The sequence below is a fragment of the Carcharhinus amblyrhynchos genome, chromosome 3 (assembly GCF_965287045.1).
Source record: "Carcharhinus amblyrhynchos chromosome 3, sCarAmb.v2.hapA, whole genome shotgun sequence".
NCBI classification, from domain to species: Eukaryota; Metazoa; Chordata; class Chondrichthyes; order Carcharhiniformes; family Carcharhinidae; genus Carcharhinus; species Carcharhinus amblyrhynchos.
Genome location: NC_137326.1, coordinates 63487527 through 63507139, shown reverse-complemented (window position 1 = coordinate 63507139; position 19613 = coordinate 63487527). Strand labels below are relative to the sequence as shown.

Sequence of the window (19613 nt, the reverse complement as noted above, 5' to 3'; positions counted from 1 at the left end):
GCCTCTCTACGTACCCACTAAGATATCATACCCCTTGGCTAGTGTAGTACCAACTCATGCTGACCCATGTCCCCCACCCACCACTGCTCTAATCTGCTCCATACCAGCTCATCTAGTATTGTTGGATGATGCCATGAGAGCCTTATACTTCCTGGGCAAATATGACAACATTAAAAGTTTGGTGACAGCACTGATACTTCCTGGGCAGCTTTGACAAAAACAGCAGCTATAACATTTCCTGAATAGTAGTGACAGCTCTTTACAGTTTCATCACAACCAGACAATTCCTGGCAGATGGGCAGCTCCATTATAGGTCCTTGTCAACTGTCTTTCTCCACGGTTGATACCCAATCTGCTGAGTATTTTCAGCACTTTCTGTTTGTATTTCAGATTTCCAGCATTTTGCTTTCATTTTAACAAATGTGAGGATATATGCAAATGTATCCTTTAGAACACAATTCAAACATGAAGGACACGTACGTTCCCTATACAGTGCATGGAAGAGGAAACCAGTGTTGTCCAGACTTCTCCTGTAGTAACTTGCATTGAAAGGCTCTGGGTCTTCATTCCACTCTTCTGCTGCCCTGTAAATACACATCAATCAATAAGAGGTCAACATCCAGCTATGGCAATATCCTTACTCCTTTGAAAAATATTTCACAGACAATTTGCAGATGTTAGTTCATTTCACAAATGAAAGACTGTTTTTTGAAAATCTGTGTTAATGGTTTCTGATCACAAACGTGAACACTAGGCATTTTCAAATGTAATTTTTTCCTAAATTTTCAACTAATTCATCTGGGGCCCATGTGGAGAATTAATTCACTAACTATTTTTGAAATGAAGAAAAAATATTTGGAATAGCTGTTATAATTTTGGAGATTACACATTTCAGGGCTAGTGAGATGAACAAGATCACTTGAAGTCAACACATGTACCTGTGATAACATTTTGTGACAGAATTTCCAAATTAAATGCATTTTCCTGTTTCATCCAATTGCATTGCTTTAAATATTAATTCAATCCTCTCACAAAAAAATGCAATGTTCTCTGCATCAATCAAATCAACTGCCACTGCAATTCAATATAGCATATTCAACTGCATGAAAACATTATTCTAAACATCTCTCCTCACTCCCTGATATTTCTGAATTGAAACCTCTCTAGTTCTTGGAATGGGGCAGTGTGCTTCAACTCTAAACATCAGTTTGTTGTCCATAGGAGAGATAGTGTTACTCCAAGGTAGACTGAAGCTCTGAGGGACACTGTCACTCCGAGGGACTGTGAAACTCTGAAGGGTAATGCACTGTAACTCTGAGGAACAGTGTGCTGTAACTCCGAGAGACAGGCTGCTATAACTCAGTGGAGGCAATTCTCCCATCCCAATTATTTAGTGGGCTGGGAAATACAAGCGGTACCCAACATGCAATATCCGCCCTGAGTATCCCGCCCCATTAGCATTTCCCTGCACTGGATTTTTGGCGGCGTCAGCTCTGCGCCACTAAATGGCTGGGAACCGCATATATTATTCAAATATCCATTTAAATATATTTTAAATACAATTAGCGGGCCGGGTCTGAAATCTCCAGGCCTGCTGGCATCTCCCCCACCCCCTGCCCCTCCCCCCACCCCCACTCCAGCAGGGTTTGCAGTACTCCCCACATTTGGGGAGCTAATGGTCTGGAGTGAAGGAGGATGACAATTGAGGCACTCCAGAGAGTTGGGCATCGAGGTGGTGCTGCCCCTGGGCACTGCCCAAGGTCACATTGACACTGCCCACCAGGCATGGGGCAGTGCCAAGGGGGTGGGGCTGAATGGGGGGGGGGTTCTGTAGTGCTGGGGGGTGGCCCCACTGCCATTCTGCACTTAGGGATCCAGCAGACAGAGGGAGGCCCGTGATCGGGGCTGGGAATCTTGGTGGTTGTGGTAAGGAGGGAGGTTCGGGGCTGCCAGGGTGTGGGTCAGGGCTGCTCGGAGGGGGGAAGGAAGGGGTTGGGGCTGCTGTGTTGTGGGGGGCGTTATCAGGGCTGGTGGGGGGAGGGGTGGGTGACAGGTGGGTTGATCGAGGTGTGCCAGGGCTGAGTGGAGTTGAAGCTGGCCTGGGCATGCTCGGGGGAACAGTGATTGGGCCATGGGAGGATTGGAGGGCTACCAATGTAGGGATCACAGGGCTGGCAGACAGGGGCTTGTGAGCATGCATCGATCTTGGCACTCACAGATTGGCACACGTGTAGTGGCCTGCTCAGCGCTACGCTGCCGGCTGTCCAGTAGGAATAGCCTTGCCCCCTGATTTTTTATCAAAATTCATGCTTGTGCACTCTGCAGTGCACAGAACGGGGGTGGGGGGGGGATGCATTTCAAAACTCCCACTGAAAAAGCCAGTGTGCTTTTCTCTGGTTTTCATGCGGATTCAACACTTAGAATTTTTTGGGAGAACCCTGGCCAGTGTGCTGTAACTCAGAGACAATCCACTGTAATTTTGAGAGACCAGTGGGGGCAATTCTCCCATCCCGCTGAGCCAATTACTTAGCACAGCGGGTTGGGAGATTCAAGCAGCGCCCAATGCTCAGTATCCACCCTGGGAATGCCACCTGACAGCGTCTCCCAGTACCAGATTTCCGGCAGCGTCAGCTCTGCACCGGAAGTTGGCTGAGAACCGCATATATTATTCAAATACTCATTTAAATATATTTTAAATACAATTAGTGAGCCCAGAACTGAAATCTCCAAGCCCACTAACATCTTCCACCCCCCCCCAACACCAGTGGTGTTTACAATGTTTATAGTGGCCTGATCCTACTGGAGTGAAGGGGAATGACAATCGAGACACTCCAGGGAGTTGGACGCCAGGGTGGTGCCAGCCTAGGCATTGTCACATTGGCAATGCCCCTGTGCCCCTTGCAATGCCCAAGGGACAAAGTGCCAATGCTCACTGTGGATGGGGAAATGCCAAGGGGGTGGGATCTAATAGGGAGGATCAGTGGGTTGGGGGATCCCGCTGCCATTTGGCACTTTGGAATCCAGCAGAGGGGGGAGGCCAGCAATCGGGACTGGGCATCATGGTGATGGTGGTGGGGGGAGAGGTTGGGGCTGCTGGAATGTGGGTTGGGGCTGCTGATGGGAGGATGGCTGGGTCGGGGCTGCTGGGGGAAGGGTGGGCTGGGGTTGCTGTGGGAGGGTGGGTGGGGGCATCATGGCTGCCAGGGGATGACGGTTGGGAGACTGGGAGTTTGACTGGAGGTGTGGTGTTGATTGAAGCGTGCCGGGGCTGAGTAGGGTTCAGGCTGACCTATACAATTGGGCAAAACATCCCTATCCCTATACTCAAATCCTCTTGCTATGAAGGCCAACATACCATTGGCCTTCTTTACTGTACCTGCACACATACTTTCAATGACTGATGCATGAGGACACCAAGATTTCATCGAATATCCACCTCTCTCAATTTTTACCCATTCAAATAATAAATGATTTGTCTTCCTATTATAGCTACCAAAATTGATGATCTCACATATGTTCTGTACCAATTTCACACTAACAAAATTTGGTTTTGAGAAGAAATTTATACTCACTTGGCTGGAAAAACTCTTGTGATGCCTCCATCGGTAGCCACAAAAACTGCAAGGAGACCCAGCCTACAATTGTGTGTGTAGAAGAGCAGGGGAAAGAGAAAGACAAAGACCAGGAGTGAAAGTGACAGAGAGAGGTTGAGTTAATAGAGAAAGAGACAGACAAAAGAATGAGTGAAACAAAGAGAACAGAGAGACAGAGAAAAAATTTAAAAAAATGCAATAATACAATAAAGAAAGACAGACAGAAAAGCAGGAAGTGAGTCACAAGAAATAGAGTGATATATAGAAATAGAGAGTAAGACCAAACACACAGAAAATGAGACAGAGACCCAGAAAGAGGGAACAAGTAAGAAAAAGAGAGAAGAGGGATAAAAACAAATTGAGTTAGTGCTCTGTTCAACAAAATCACATGGCTCAGTGGATTCGCAGTTCTGAAAGGAACATTTTTGAAAATTCCTGCTGATTTTTCGTCTATGTGCTTCACTTGAATCCACTTGCACCAAACGCCTTTAAAACACCTATTTCCCTGGTCCAAAGTGAACGCAAAGTGAGCTTCGTGTGATCATGCATAAGGTAAATTCTTGCTTATCTGATGGGTCAAGGACATGGACAAAGCAAGTTTGAATACTGTACAGTCAATCCCTGGCTGCCTGAGCAAGTTTATCAAATAATATTTACTTTCAGAAGAGTTGACTGCAGCGGTGACAAGGACTGAAGTCTCACAAATTTCACCCTGTATTTACTGAGAGCACATAAAGGTAATGAGACAAGTCAAAACATCCCCTTGATCCAACGCATTCTTCAGCAATCTGGGTGTAATAGAGATTCAGTTAAAGGCATTGTCTGCATCGGAACTACTCAGGCAAGAAAAATATCCTCCAACGCTTTACTATGTTATAGGTGCTATATAAATGCATGTTGTTGCTGTTATGTGAATCTTTGGAAATACAATTTGACACCTGACTCAGCATAGCTCAGGAATCAGGTTGGGAACTTCATTCATTTCTATAGACCAGTTAACCAGCCAAATCATCAAGGAGCAGAAACAAGGCATTTTGATTCTTCATGTGTCCCATGTTGCTGTTACTAATGGAGTGACTTCCATTCTCTGTCGCCTTGTTACTCTCACCTCTGCCCTTTGCTGTTGGAATGAACTGAATGATCTTTCTCATCTGCCTCAATAATCCAAACAGGACCAAGGACTTACGTGTGCAAATCATGATTCCTCCAGACTTTCTCCACTAATTTGGCAGTGATCCCAGAATCCAGGATCAAATTATAGATTAGATCCGAATCACCTGGAAAAACACGGAGAGAAGGTGTGAGTGCTGTTGAGAGGTTGCTGGACTTGGCCCTGCTGCAATTTACACAGTGGTTATGAGATCCTCAGCCTCTCACACTAACTCCTCCCTGGTCAAATTACAGTTTGTGCCAGCTTACTTGGAATGACTAGGACAGAAACACTATTATGGGTCTACACAAAGAAAATTCAGGCCTTGTTGTGAATAGATTTCAAACAGCAAGTGGCTAGCAGTAACTGTGAATGGGGAAAGCTTGCTCCCTAAGGCCCTTCAGCCATAGCGCTTGAGTGACTGGAAGCTGTGTCAAACCCCTGGCTGTACTTCTGACATAGAATACATATTTTGGATATCAAGAATATCCAAATTGTATTGAGGAACTGCAGAATGGAAGGTGCTATATGTAATTTTCAATGTTAAACATTCCCTTGTAAAATTCATCCTTATATGGATCACATGGTGGCACAGTGATTAGCACTGCTGCCTCACAGCACCAGAGATCCAGGTTCGATTCCTGCCTTGGGTAACTGTGTGGGGTTTTCATGTTCTCCCCGTGTTTGCATGGGTTTCCTCCGGATGCTTCAGTTTCCTCCTACAGTCCAAAGATGTGCAGATTAGGTGGATCAGCCGCTGTAAATTGCTTTAGTATCCAAAGATGTGTAGGTTAGGTAGATTAGCTATGATAAATAGGTGGGATTATGGGGATAGGGTGGGAGAATGGGGCTGGGTAAGATGCTCTTTTGGAGAGTTAGTGAAGACCTGATAAGGCCGAATGGCTCCTTCTGCACTGTAACGATTCTATGTTGCAGCATTTATCATTATCAGCACTCTCTCCTGCACTAAAGATGACAAAGAGCAGAAAGAATTGCTAAGAATGCTTAAAGAATTATGTTAGAAATGCCAGTGTAGAATTATATCTCTTTTATTGGTTCACTAAACAGTGCAAAAATCTTTCACTATTCACAATCTCTAAACGTTTCAGAATTTTGAAAACTTCTTTACATTTATATATTAGAGTGTGGAAGCTTCATTCTTTGATTTGATTTATTATTGTCACATTTATTGGTATACAGTGAGAAGCATTGTTTCGTGCACACTATACAGACAAAGCATACTGTTCATAGAGTACACAGAGGAGAAGGGAAGGAGAGGGTGCAGAATATTGTGTTACAGTCAAAGCTAGGGTGTAGAGAAAGATCAACTAAATATAAACAGTGTTAGAGAGTTTAAGAGAGTTAGATAACAGTTTTAAAAGCATAAAACGAGAGTAAAAGATAGAATTAGAAGGAATGCTGGTGACAGCTCCTAAGAATAAAAGCAAATTACTACAAATGCTGGAATCTGAAACCAAAAGAAAATGCTGGAAAATATCAGCAGGCCTGGCAGCATCTGTAAGGAGAGAAAAGAGCTGATGTTTCGAGTCCAGATGACCCTTTGTCAAAGCTTGTCAACCTGTTACGAAGAACAGGCTAATTCTTCCTAGTATCCTGGACAATGTTTATCCCTCAATCAACATCACAAGAAAATCTGATTATCTAGTCATTCTTACATTGCTGTTTGTGGGAGTTTGCTTGCTGCTACATTTCCCACATTACAACAGCGATTACACTTTAAATGCATTTAATTAACTGTAAAGTACTTTGGAATGTCTTGTGGCTGTGAAGGGTCCTATAAAAATGCATGTTTTTCTTCTCTTTCTCTGTATAAGCATTTGTTATGAGTCTTACTGTTTGAGGTGAATTTCCTGCACTGGCCTTTTCAAAATGCTTCGCCTTAATTGGTTTGGACTAATGTGATGCCTCCCTGTACACAGTCCTTGTTGATTGTGAAGTGCCTGAGAGATCTTGACCTTGTGCCCTATTCACGCTGGGAGGTAATGTTCTGGTTGAATTGTTAAGAGACCTGTAGGGATTTGGGTAATCCCTGATCTGTTCATGATTCAGTTGCAGAAAGCTCACCATTTGCTCCATCAACCATTGAGTGTTGGTTTGCTCCTGCTGAGGGGGTTCAGTATGGTTTCTTTGTTATGTACATACACATTTCAAGAAGTAGGTGATGGCAAATGCCTGATACCTGCATGACAACCAATTCTCTATATATAAGAATTCTACCATTTTTGTGAATTTGCTGCTGAATAACTGAGCTCTAATTTTAAGATTGTGCCCTCTTGTTGTGGATTGTTTCACCTACGGAAATAATTTTTCTGAATCTATCTTATCAAATCCTTTAATTATTTTAAACACCACAATAAGGTTATGTTTTAATCTTATAAATTCAAGGGGCTACAAAATCAAATTCATACACCCTGTCCACATAACCTAACTCTCTAAGCCCCTGTATGATTCTGGTGAATCTGTCGCCTCCAACTCAATATATCTTTCTGATGATGAGGTGCCTGGAACTAATATATCTCTACCCCGTTCTTATTTTAAAGGCAAATATTTAGAGGTCACAGCTCTTTAATGTTCATCAGTATTTAAAGACTCAGAAAGGAACACTGCTGTAACTAAGAGCAGAGATTAACTCTCTGCTACATAACAACATAAGAACATAAGAAGTAGGAGCAGGAGTAGGCCATCTAGCCCTTCGAGCCTTATCTTCAATAAGATCATGGCTGATCTGAAGTGGCTCAGTTCCACTTTCCTGCTTTCTCCCCATAACCCTTAATTCCCTTGCCTACCAAAAACCTATCTACCCGTGACTTAAATATATTTAGCGAGGTAGCCTCCACCACTTCAACGGGCAGAGAATTCCAGAGATTCACCACCCTTTGAGTGAAGAAGTTCCTCCTCAACTCCGTTCTAAACAGCCCCCCCTCCTTATCTTGAGGCTGTGCCCTCTAGTCCTGCTGTCCTTTCTGAGTGGGAAGAATCTCTCTACCTCTACCCTATCCATCCCCTTCATTATCTTATACATCTCTATAAGATCCCCCCTCATCCTTCTAAACTCCAACTAGTTCAGACCTAGTCTATTTAGTCTCTCTTCATAGTCCAACCCCCTCATCTCCGGTATCAGCCTAGTGCTGGAATCTAAAAGTTCACAAAGTGTGCTTATCACCTTAACAACTTGACAAATTTAAAAATTCTGCTAAACCTGAATCTACAGAGGGACACTGGACAGACAGCTGGTAACGTTCAGTCTGATTTCGATCTGTCGAACGTTCATAGAACATTACATTACATAGAACATAGAACATTACAGTGCAGAACAGGCCCTTCGGCCCACGATGTTGCGCCGACCAGTTAAAAAACAATGACCCTCTAACCTAAACCAAACCCTTTCCATCCATAAACCTATCCACGGATCTCTTAAACGCCCCCAAACTAGGCGCATCCACAACTGCAGCAGGCAGGGCATTCCAATCCCTCACCACCCTCTGGGTAAAGAACCTACCCCTGATATCCATCCTATAACTACCACCCCTTAATTTAAAGCTATGCCCCCTCGTTCTAGCTTTCTCCATCCGAGGAAAAAGGCTATCACTGTCCACCCTATCCAAACCTCTGATCATCTTATATGTTTCAATAAGGTCCCCTCGCAGCCGCCTTCTTTCTAATGAAAACAACCTCAAATCCCTCAGTCTCTCCTCATAGGACCTCCCCTCCATACCAGGCAACATCCTGGTAAACCTCCTCTGCACCCTCTCCAAAGCCTCCACATCCTTCCTATAATGTGGGGACCAGAACTGCACACAACACTCCAAGTGCGGACGCACCAGAGTTTTGTACAGTTGCAACATGAAGCTGCGGCTCTTAAATTCAATCCCCCTACCCATAAATGCCAAGACACCGTATGCCTTCCTAACAACCCTATCTACTTGATTCCCAACTTTCAGGGATCTATGTACACATACACCTAGATCCCTCTGTTCACCCACACTATTCAGAGTCCTACCGTTAGCCCTATACTCTACACATCCATTATTCCTGCCAAAGTGAATTACCTCACACTTTTCCACATTAAACTCCATCCTCCACCTCTCGGCCCAGCTCTGCAACTTGACCAAGTCTCCCTGTAGACTAAGACACCCTTCCTCACTATCCACCACATCTCCGACTTTGGTGTCATCAGCAAATTTACTAATCCACCCAGCTATACCCTCATCCAGATCATTTATAAAAATTACAAACAGCAGTGGCCCCAAAACAGATCCCTGAGGCACACCACTCGTAACTGAACTCCATGTCGAATACTTACCATCAACCACTACCCTCTGTCTCCTATCCACCAGCCAATTCCTAATCCAATTTCCTACATCACCCTCAATCCCATACATCTGCAATTTCTGCAGAAGGCTTCCATGGTGAACCTTATCAAACGCCTTACTAAAGTCCAAATACACCACGTCAACTGCCTTACCCCCATCCACCTCTTTGGTCACTTTCTCAAAAAACTCAATAAGGTTAGTAAGGCACGACCTACCCTCCAAAACAGCCCAAACAGCCCAAGAAAGATTCACTGTCGCAGAGTCTTGCCATCAATAACAATGAAGCAGATTTTTCAATCTTTTCATTACAGTTACATGTGCCCACAAACTTTTCCTCTGCAACTTGCTGTGCATGTTCAGGGAGCCTTTTTGGTGCAGTGTCTCCACAGTGAACCTGAGCCAATAATAGTATATATCTTTGACCAATCAGATAGTAGGTCTTTACTGGAGCGCACAGTTTGAAGCAGGAAGAGTCAGTAGAATAGATAATTCCATGTCAAACGCAGAAAAGAAAAGAAATAAAGATGGTATTTAAAGAGACAGAGAGGAAGTGTTAGAAAAGTTTTATTTTAATTACTAAATCTGTAACAGTAATTAACATCTGAAGGAATGAGATTTCACATTTGTAAAGGTTAATTATCAGTGCCAGAAACATGCTTTAGAAATAACTAATACTGATCACAATGCTGAAAATCCATTTGTATTGGAATGGACAAGTTGTAATGTTTTCTGGTGACTTTATTTGTATCTGTCATGCAAGTACTACAACAGGTGGCATGGTAGCACAGTGATTAGCACTGCGGCTTCACAGCACCAGGGACCGGGGTCAATTCTGGCCTCGGGTTACTGTTTGTGTGCAGTTTGCACATTCTCATGTGTCTATGTGGGTTTCCTCCGGGTGCTCGGTTTTCTCCCACACTCCAAATATGTGCGGGTTAGGTGAACTGACCATGCTAAATTGCACCTTAGCGTCCAAAGATGTGTAGGTTAGATGGAATTAGCCATGGGAAATGTGTGGAATTGTAGGGATAGGGCAGGGGTGTGGGGGAAGTTGAAGTCAATGTAGACCCGATGGGTTGAATGGCCTTTTCTGCACTGTATGGATTCTATGATTTTATGAATTTTACCTTCTCCCATGTGTGCAATGTCTAGTCTCATAATGAGATACTAGTGCAGCAAAGATTTAGGGAAACTTACATTTAACCCGATGAGCAATCATTAGAAGTTGCTTTTTGATTTTTTTTAATAATGGCAAGCATTGATGCCTTCCCATTTTTTCCAAAAAATCTGAGTGAATATTTTTATAGGGTCTCCAAAACTGCACTCAATCTTTCAAATAAGATCCTATCAACACCTTACGAAGTGTGAGAATAGCCTGCCTTAACTTAGAATGTTTAGAGCATAGAAGGGGATCAGCTAAGCACAGTTGAGCCAGGATCTTTCTGGTCTCCGAGGCTCAATTACAAATGCCCCTCGAGCCTGCCCCGCCATTCAATAAGATCATGGCTGATCTGAAGTGGATCAGTTCCACTTACCCGCCTGTTCCCCATAACCCTTAACTCCCTTATTGGTCAAAAACTGATATGGAACTGCAAAAATGTAGCACATAGCCTAACCGAATGAAAACTGCATACAGTCCAACTAAGATGAAGCTAAATAATTTTTTTTATCAGAATGCAAAACACATTGAAATTTGATTGTATGTTGTGAAATTTATTGAAGTCTTGGTCAGCAGTTCTTGAGTTCAATCTCATGTTGATGGGAGATAATGTAGAAAAGTTTAGTTTTAATAATTAATTGCAATTGGTTACTAGTGTATTTATGTGTAATGCTCAAGCAAAGTTTATTAATCAATTAACCCAACATGATATTCTGCTTAATTGTAGTCAGTGCAGGACAATGACAATGTGGCTAGCTCTTTGTTTGCAGTTACATCCCCATTTGACAAGTGAGAAACACCATGGAGCAGGATTTTATGGCCTCGCTCATCCCAAAACCATAAAATTGTGCCCAAGGTCAATGGACCTTTCCATGGCCCACCTCTTGCCTGCTCCAATTCCTGTGGCAGGCAGGACGGTAAAATTCAGTCCACATGGATCCCAGGCCATGTAAAATTATACTTTTACAGTCTAATTACAGAGCAAATGCAGCAAAACTGTCAAGGTTGGAATAAGTATGCTCCCTGGCAATTAAAACTTATCAGTGGTACTGATAATTATGACTCAGAGGAGAGTTACGAAGACCGAGGGTGAAACTCTCCCAAAAGAATTCTAAGCATCGAATTCATGTAAAAACTGGAGTAAATCCCGCTAGTTTTTCCCACTGAGTGGCCACTGCACATGCGCCATTCTGTCATAGTGGAGTTTGGCGCATGCACAGTAATTCCATACGGCCAGCCTCCTGATTACTGGCCAGCTTGAGTGCTGGTCAGCCCCACAATCCCCCCATTGCTGGCTGTGACCCCCTCCACCACCCCCCCCCAGTACCCAATCGCTTGGCTCCCTGGGCATATTCCTTTAACCCGTGCTTAACCCTCTCTCCACTCACATTGTCTGAACCTTTAAGACTTGATTACCTGTAAAGACTCGCATTCTAACCATTATTTTGTAAATTGAGTTTGTGTCTTTATAAGCCTGTTTGTGATCAGAACTCCCACTCACCTGATGAGCACTCCAAAATAAACCTGTTGGACTTTAACCTGGTGTTGTAAGACTTCTTATGCCTTCAAATCGGCAGACAGCTAATCCTTTCCATCAGCAGATTAAGCTCTTCTTAGAATGAGTGTGTATATTTATATATATATGTGGCATTATAAAATGTTAATTTTCTGAACTGTCAGATACTTTTGGATGAATTAACCCATTTTTCTCTGGGCAGAATGGATCATTTGTGTATTTTCTACAGATAACGACAAGTGTAACAAGATTTCCAGTGGCTTCAACAATTTAAGAATCTACCTGCAGATTTTCAATGTCACGATACGGTCACGGAATAATGGTTTTGTTTTTGGAATTTGATTTTAATTCATTCAGGCTAATTGTTATTTTCTGAAACATAAGCTGGAATTCTCCAGCCATGCCCGCAGCTGGGATTCTCTGATCCCACTGCGATGAATGGGAATTTGACTGAGTGCCAAATTCTCCATTCTCGCTGGCAGTGATGGCAGGAGTAAATGGTCCAGAGAATTCCTGCCAGCGTGCTTAAAAATGGGAGATCTGATATAAATAAACTAACCAATGAGTGTTAGATTCTTCAAAACCACCATGGCTAGGCTCAAGAAATTGAAATTGATGAAAAATTACCTGAAATTTAAAAGGTTTCTAGGAAAACAGCAAAACATATACACACAATGTGGTATCTTTGGAAATGAAAAAAGTAGTTTATTTTGAAGAAGAAATGAACTTAAAGGCAACTTGTCAGCCAACAACACTGTTATTTGAATTTGGGATCGTTTTGACTTGTGAAAAGTATAGCATAATTTAGCAAGTTACTTTTGGGAAACTAAGAAACTGGGCGGCACGATAACACAGTGGTTAACATGGCTGCTTCACAGCTCCAGGGACCTGGGTTCAATTCCCATTTTGGGTCACTGTCTGTGTGGAGTTTGCACATTCTCCTCTTGTCTGCATGGGTTTCCTCCGGGTGCTCCGGTTTCCTTCCACAGTCCAAAGATGTGTGGGGTAGGTTGATTGGCCATGATTAAATTGCCCCTTAGTGTCTTGAGATGTGTTGGTTAGAGGGATTAGCAGGTAAATGTACCATGGGCAGTTTGATGAGCAAACTGCCCATGGTACAGTGGTGCAGACACAGGACAAAGAGGAAGAAGTAAAGAGGAATGTAGTGGTAATTGGGGATAGTGTAGTTAGGGGTATAGACACTGTCTTTTGTCACAATGATAAAGAATACAGAAGGGTGTGTTGTCTGCCTGATGTTCGGGTCCAGGATGTCTCATCCGGTCTGCAGAGGAACCTGGAGTGGGAGGGTGAGAATCTGGTTGTTGTGGTACGTGTGGGTGCCAACGATATAGGCAAAATGGGAACTAAGGATCTGCAGGGGGAGTATGAAAAGATGGGAATTAAATTAAAAAGCAGAACCGACAAGGTGGTTATCTCTGGATTACTACCTGAACCACGTGCAGATGGGCGTAGGGTAGATAGGATTAAAGAGATGAATGGGTGGCTCAGGGATTGGTGTGGGAGGAATGGGTTTGAATTTATGGGGCATTGGCACCAGTATTGGGGCAGGTGGGACCTGTTCAGATGGGATGGTCTTGGTCTGAACTGTGCTGGGACCAGAGTCCTGGTGAATCGTATAACTAGGACTGTAGATAGGGCTTTAAACTATTAGGGAGGGGGAGGGTGCAGGGGTGGGAGAAATTACAATGTCTAAAGTAAAAGAGAGGGCACGGGAAAATGTTGAGGATGTCCCAATAATAAAGGGAGTAGGGAGCATGAGAAAGGTTGGTAGCGTTCCTTCAAATAGGGTCCAGATAAAGGCTGGGATAAAGACACTTTACCTGAATGCACAAAGCATTCGGGACAAAGTGAATGAGCTGGTGGCGCAGATCAGCACAAATGGATATGATCTGGTGGCCATTACGGAAACGTGGTTGCAGGGTGACAGGGACAGGGAGCTGAATGTCCAGGGGTATCAAGTGTTTAGGAAGGATAGACGGAAGGAAAAAGGGGGTAGGGTAGCTCTGCTGATTAAGGATAATATCAGGGCGGTAGTAAGGGAAGATATAGGCTCCAAAGAGCAGAACGTGGAATCATTGTGGGTGGAGATAAGGAACAGCAAGGGGAGGAAGACGCTGGTGGGTGTGGTCTATAGGCCCGCAAATAATAACTTAGAGGTGGGGCGGGCTATAAACAAGCAAATAAATGATACGTGCAGGAATGGAATGGCGATAATTATGGGGGATTTCAATCTACATATTGATTGGTTGACCCATGTCGGATGTGGTGGGCTTGAGGAAGAGTTCTTGGAATGCTGTAGGGATAGTTTCCTTGAACAGTGTGTGCCGGAACCGACGAGGGAGCGAGCTATCTTAGATCTGGTGTTATGTAACGAAGCAGGTAGAATTAGGGATCTTGTTGTGAGGGATCCTCTTGGGACGAGCGATCATTGTACGTTTGAGTTTTTGATGCAGATGGAGGATGAGAAAGTAGGGTCCCAGACCTGTGTCCTCTGTTTGAACAGAGGGGAGTACGATAGGATGAGAAAGGAATTGGCAAATGTAGATTGGGGGCGCAGATTGGTTGGTAGGACTGCTGAGGAACAGTGGAGGATCCTTAAGGAGATCTTTTTCGGTGCTCAGCAGAAATATATTCCAATGGTAAAGAAGGAACGTAGGAGAAGGGATAATCAGCCGTGGTTATCGAAGGAAATAAAGGAGAGTATTAAATTAAAAGCTGATGCGTTTAGAGTGGCTAAAAGTAGTGGGCGAGTAGAAGATTGGGAGAGGCTTAAAAATCAACAAAGAATGACTAAGAAGTTGATAAAGAAAGGAAGGATAGACTATGAAGCTAAACTAGCACTAAATGTAAAAAAGGACAGTAAGAGTTTTTACAAATATATAAAGAGGAGGAGGCTGGCTAGAGTGAATGTTGGACCCTTAGAGGATGAGAGGGGGGATTAGTAGTGGGAGATGAGGAAATGGCCGAGGCCTTAAGTAAGTTTTTTGCCTCGGTCTTCACGGAGGAGGACGCAAATAGTTTGCCGGATATTAAAGATAGAAGGATGGTAGGAGTTGAGGGCCTGAATGCGATTACTGTCACTAGAGAGGTAGTGCTTGATTGACTAGCGGGACTGATGGTGGACAAGTCCCCAGGACCGGATGGAATGCATCCCAGGGTTCTGAAGGAAATGGCAGAGGTGATAGTAGACGCCTTAGTGATTATTTACCAAACTTTGCTGGATTTCAGGGAAGTGCTGGAAGATTGGAAAACGCTAATGTTACGCCGCTGTTTAAAAAAGGTAGCAGGCAAAAGGCAGGGAATTATAGGCCGGTTAGTTTAACGTCTGTTGTTGGAAAAATGCTGGAATCCGTCATCAAAGAAGAAACAGCGAGGCACCTAGAGAAGAATTGTTTGATAGAGCAGACGCAGCACGGATTTGTTAAGGGGAAGTCATGTTTGACAAATTTATTGGAATTCTATGAGGATGTGACTAGTGCGGTAGACAGAGGGGAACCGGTGGATGTGGTGTTTCTCGATTTTCAGAAGGCATTTGATAAGGTGCCGCACAAAAGGTTGCTTCAGAAGGTTAGGGGGCATGGAGTTGGGGGTAAGGTGTTAGCGTAGCTGGAGGATTGGCTGCCTAATAGGAAGCAGAGAGTTGGTATCAATGGGTGCTATTCTGATTGGCGGTTGGTAACTAGTGGAGTGCCGCAGGGATCGGTGCTGGGGCCTCAGCTATATACCATTTATATAGATGATCTGGAGGAGGGGGCTGAGTGTAGGGTGTCAAAATTTGCTGATGACACAAAGATGAGTGGAAAAGCAAATTGTGCGGAGGGTGTGGAAAGTCTACAGAGGGATCTAGATAGGCTGAGCAAGTGGGCGAGGACCTGGCAAATGGAGTACAATGTTAGCAAGTGTGAGGTTATCCACTTTGGCAGGAATAATAGTAGGAGGGATTACTATTTAAAGGGCTAAAAGTTGCAGCATGCTACGGTGCAGAGGGACCTGGGGGTCCTTGTGCATGAGTCGCAAAAACCCAGTCTGCAGGTGCAGCAGGTGATCAAGAAGGCGAATGGGATGCTGGCCTTTATAGCGAGGGGGATAGAATATAAAAGCAGGGAGGTCTTGCTGCAACTGTACAGGGCACTGGTGAGGCCGCAGCTGGAGTACTGTGTGCAGTTTTGGTCGCCGCACTTGCGCAAGGATATTTTGGCCTTGGAGGGAGTGCAGAGGAGGTTCACTAGACTGATACCGGAGATGAGGGGGTTGGACTATGAAGACAGACTAAATGGATTGGGTCTGTACTCGGAGTTCAGAAGGATGAGGGGGGATCTTATAGAGACATATAAGATGATAAAGGGGGTGGATAGGGTAGAGGTAGAGAGATTCTTCCCACTTAGAAAGGATAGCAGAACTAGAGGGCACAGCCTCAAGATAAGGGGGGGGGCAGTTTAGATTGGAGTTGAGGAGAAACTTCTGCACTCAAAGGGTGGAGAATCTCTGGAATTCTCTGCCCGTTGAAATGGTGGAGGCTACCTCGCTAAATATATTTAAGTCACGGGTAGATCGGTTTTTGGTAGGCAAGGGGATTAAGGGTTATGGGGAGAAAGCGGGAAAGTGGAACTGAGCCACTTCAGATCAGCCGTGATCTTATTGAATGGTGGGGCAGGCTCGAAGGGCTAGATGGCCTACTCCTGCTCCTATTTCTTATGTTCTTATGTAAACACGTAAAGATATGGGGGTAGGGCCTGGGTGGGATTGTGGTCGGTGCAGACTCGATGGGCCGAATGGTGTCTTTCTGCACTGTAGGGTTTCAATGATTCCAAGAAGTCATCTAAGATAAAGAACAAACAAGCAAAACATATTGCTTGGAAGCAAATAGAACTGTTTGATTTCACTTTTAAAGATATCATTTGAAGATTTTATTGGACTGTAAATTTACTTTCAGGCTCATGAATGAGAAAGGATGTTAACTAGAGGAATACGTAAAATCAAATGAAAGAAAGTGATTGATGGTAGTAAAGACAGGAAAAACACAATAGCTCATGGGAATTGGAATAAACCATCACAGATCGATTCAATGGAATATACATCGATCTGATATTGATGCACACTTTAGTGAAAGGAAAGCATAGGTGAGATTATCTTTCTCTTGGCAATGTGGGTGTCCTTGGCTGTAATTCCCTGATGTCAGATGCCCTGCCAGCAAAGTTGGAGAATTTGGCACTCAGCCAAATCTTTTTTCACTGCAGCAGGATTGGAGAATCCTATGAAGGAATTCAGGCAAAGTCAGAGAATTTTGGCCCTTGTGTATGTCTTATTTTAAAAAGAAAGTTGGATTTGATAGTTGGGCTACCACTGAGGCATTGGGACCGTGCATGGAGCGATAAGCAAAAACTTTCAGATCTTTTGATATGATCACGTGAGAGTCAAGAATATATGACATGATACTGGGACACCACATATGTATGCAGATGTGCTTTAGAAACCATAGAAATGATACAGCATTACAAGGGGGCGAATCAGCTCACCTTGTCCATGCTGACCCAAAGACACCCAGGTGCCCTTTCTAATCTGACCTTCCTTCAACCAGATCATAGCCCTGTAATTTACAGCAACTAAGGTGCAGAACCAGATACTTCTTAAACAAGTTCAGGGTCTCTGCCCACACCAATAACTCAGCAGCGAATTCCAGACATCCACCCTCTGCACAAAACAAGTTTTTCCTCATGTCCTCTCTACACCTTCTGTCACTTCGCTTGAAACTATGACCCCTTTTTTTAACTCTCTGCCAAGGGAAACAGGTTCCTCCTGTTTACTCTCTCCCTACCCATCACAATTTTGATGGGTATGTCACCCTTCAGCCTTCTTTGTTACAAGGAAAACAACCCCAACCTATCCAATCTCTCCTTGTCGCTGCAAATCTCCAGCTCTGGCTATATTCTAGTAAATCTACTCTGTACTCACTCTAGAGCAATTACATCCTTCCTGTAATTTGGTGACCAGAATTTCACATAATACTCCAATTGTGGCTTTACCAGCGTCTTAGACAGTTTCATCATTATATCCCAACTTTTGTATTCCATATTTCTGCCAATGAAGGACAGCATTCCATTTGCCTTTTTTACAACATTATCTACCTGTACTGCTATTCTTAGGGACCTGTACACTTACACGCCAACAGCTCTCACTTCATCTACCCTCTCAGTAGATTCCCGTTTATTGTGTATTCGTTTTAATGTTTGACCTCCATAAGTGCATTACCTCACATTTATCAGAGTTGAACTCAATCTGCTACTTTCCTGCCTACTCCACTAACCTATCGATATCACTTTTGGAGATTACAGCTATCATCCATCCATTGCATTTCCAATTTTGCATCGTCTGCAAATTTCCCAATTGTGCTCCCCATGTCCAAGTCTAAATCCTTAATATATAAAACAAACAGCTGGGATCCCAACACCGAGTGAACTGTTATCTGTGAAGGAATTAATATGCAAGAAATCAGTTCAAAATGGGTTGATTCAAATGTTAGGAAGTACTTGGAGAAAATGCACTGAAAAACAGGTCTCAGACATGTGCATTACTTGACAAAGAGCATGTCATGAAATGGTTAATCTGGCCAGTAGAGTGAGATGGCCCCGATTCACCCAAATTGGAACTAAGTGCTCACACCAGTGGGAAAACCGGAGTGTTTCCCAAAGGTGTTGGAAACGTTTGTCATGTGGGATTTACCCATCTGAAAGATGCAAATAAACTTACCTCGAGAATCACGCTGGCCAGCCTGATCTTCAGAGATTAGGGGTGCCCTTTTTAAAGGTTGCCCTGATCTCTATATTCGTAGAAAGCTAAAAGCCTTTGAAATACCTTCCAATTCTCTGAAAACTATTCAATTTCAGACCTATCTTGTTTGTGGCCACAGCTGCAGAAAACTTCAAATGAGCTAAGTGCTTTTCAGTTCCTCTTTGCTGTTGGGGAACAATGGGGGTATTTGAAATGCATTCCAGCATGAAGGGAAAGGTAAATAAACACAGCTGACTGCATGCTGAGCAAAAACCATTAAGCTGTCAATCAAATGAGACATAAAAATACTGGACTGAAACTGATAGCTTTCTATGAAGGCTCAGAGAGTTGAAATAAATGCTATGTTAAAGCAATGGGACTAAGTGAACAGCTGTGGAGAAGGGAACTCCCCCCACAGTGAAAGTGAATGACTTCTGTCAGTCAGGCGACTTGAAAGGGATCTTCTCACATCTGCAGCTTTCTAGAGAGAAAGTGGAATCCCTTCTGCTGAATGGACTGCTGCAGTGATTTGGAAATCTTTCATGGAGGTTAATGTGACCAGGGATCTTCAAAGCTTTTAGAGGACAGAAACAGTATAAGTATTTTACTTTAGGATGGTGTCTGAATTCACCATCCTGAAACTGAACAACACCTTTCCCAGGGCTAGAAGGAGCAGCCCAGCCACAAGACCCCTATCCCGGGGGAGGGTGGTGAGGTTAATCCCCTTGTCCGCAGCCCAAGCCCACCCAACCTCTAGGACCCTTAGGGACCCTCTCTCCACAGCATGGCAATAGCAGAGGAGCACATGGGCACTGGACCTACATCCTTGACCCTCCCCTTTCATAAGAACATAAGAACATAAGAAATAGGAGCAGGAGTAGGCCATCCAGCCCTTCGAGCCTGCCCCGCCATTCAATAAGATCATGGCTGATCTGTCGCTGCTCAGTTCCACTTTCCCGCCCTCTCCCCATAACCCTTAATCCCCTCTCTTATCAAAAACTTTCAGAGTCCAACATGCCAGATCCACATTGGTCATGACCAACACCATAGCCTGCCTGGTGCAGTTCCTGCT

At 43.9% G+C, this 19613-nt stretch overlaps 1 protein-coding gene across 1 annotated transcript in view; it reads right to left on the bottom strand.

Moving 5' to 3' along the window:
* The window catches only part of cacna2d2a (calcium channel, voltage-dependent, alpha 2/delta subunit 2a), an 855812-nt gene that overhangs the window by 74627 nt on the left and 761572 nt on the right, over positions 1-19613 (bottom strand). The window contains exons 25-27 of the mRNA XM_080186111.1: positions 4780-4870; positions 3573-3635; positions 481-584 (exon numbers count right to left, since the gene is read on the bottom strand). Coding sequence (XP_080042237.1) covers positions 481-584; positions 3573-3635; positions 4780-4870 — 258 coding nt within the window. The remainder of the gene's footprint in view (positions 1-480; positions 585-3572; positions 3636-4779; positions 4871-19613) is intronic.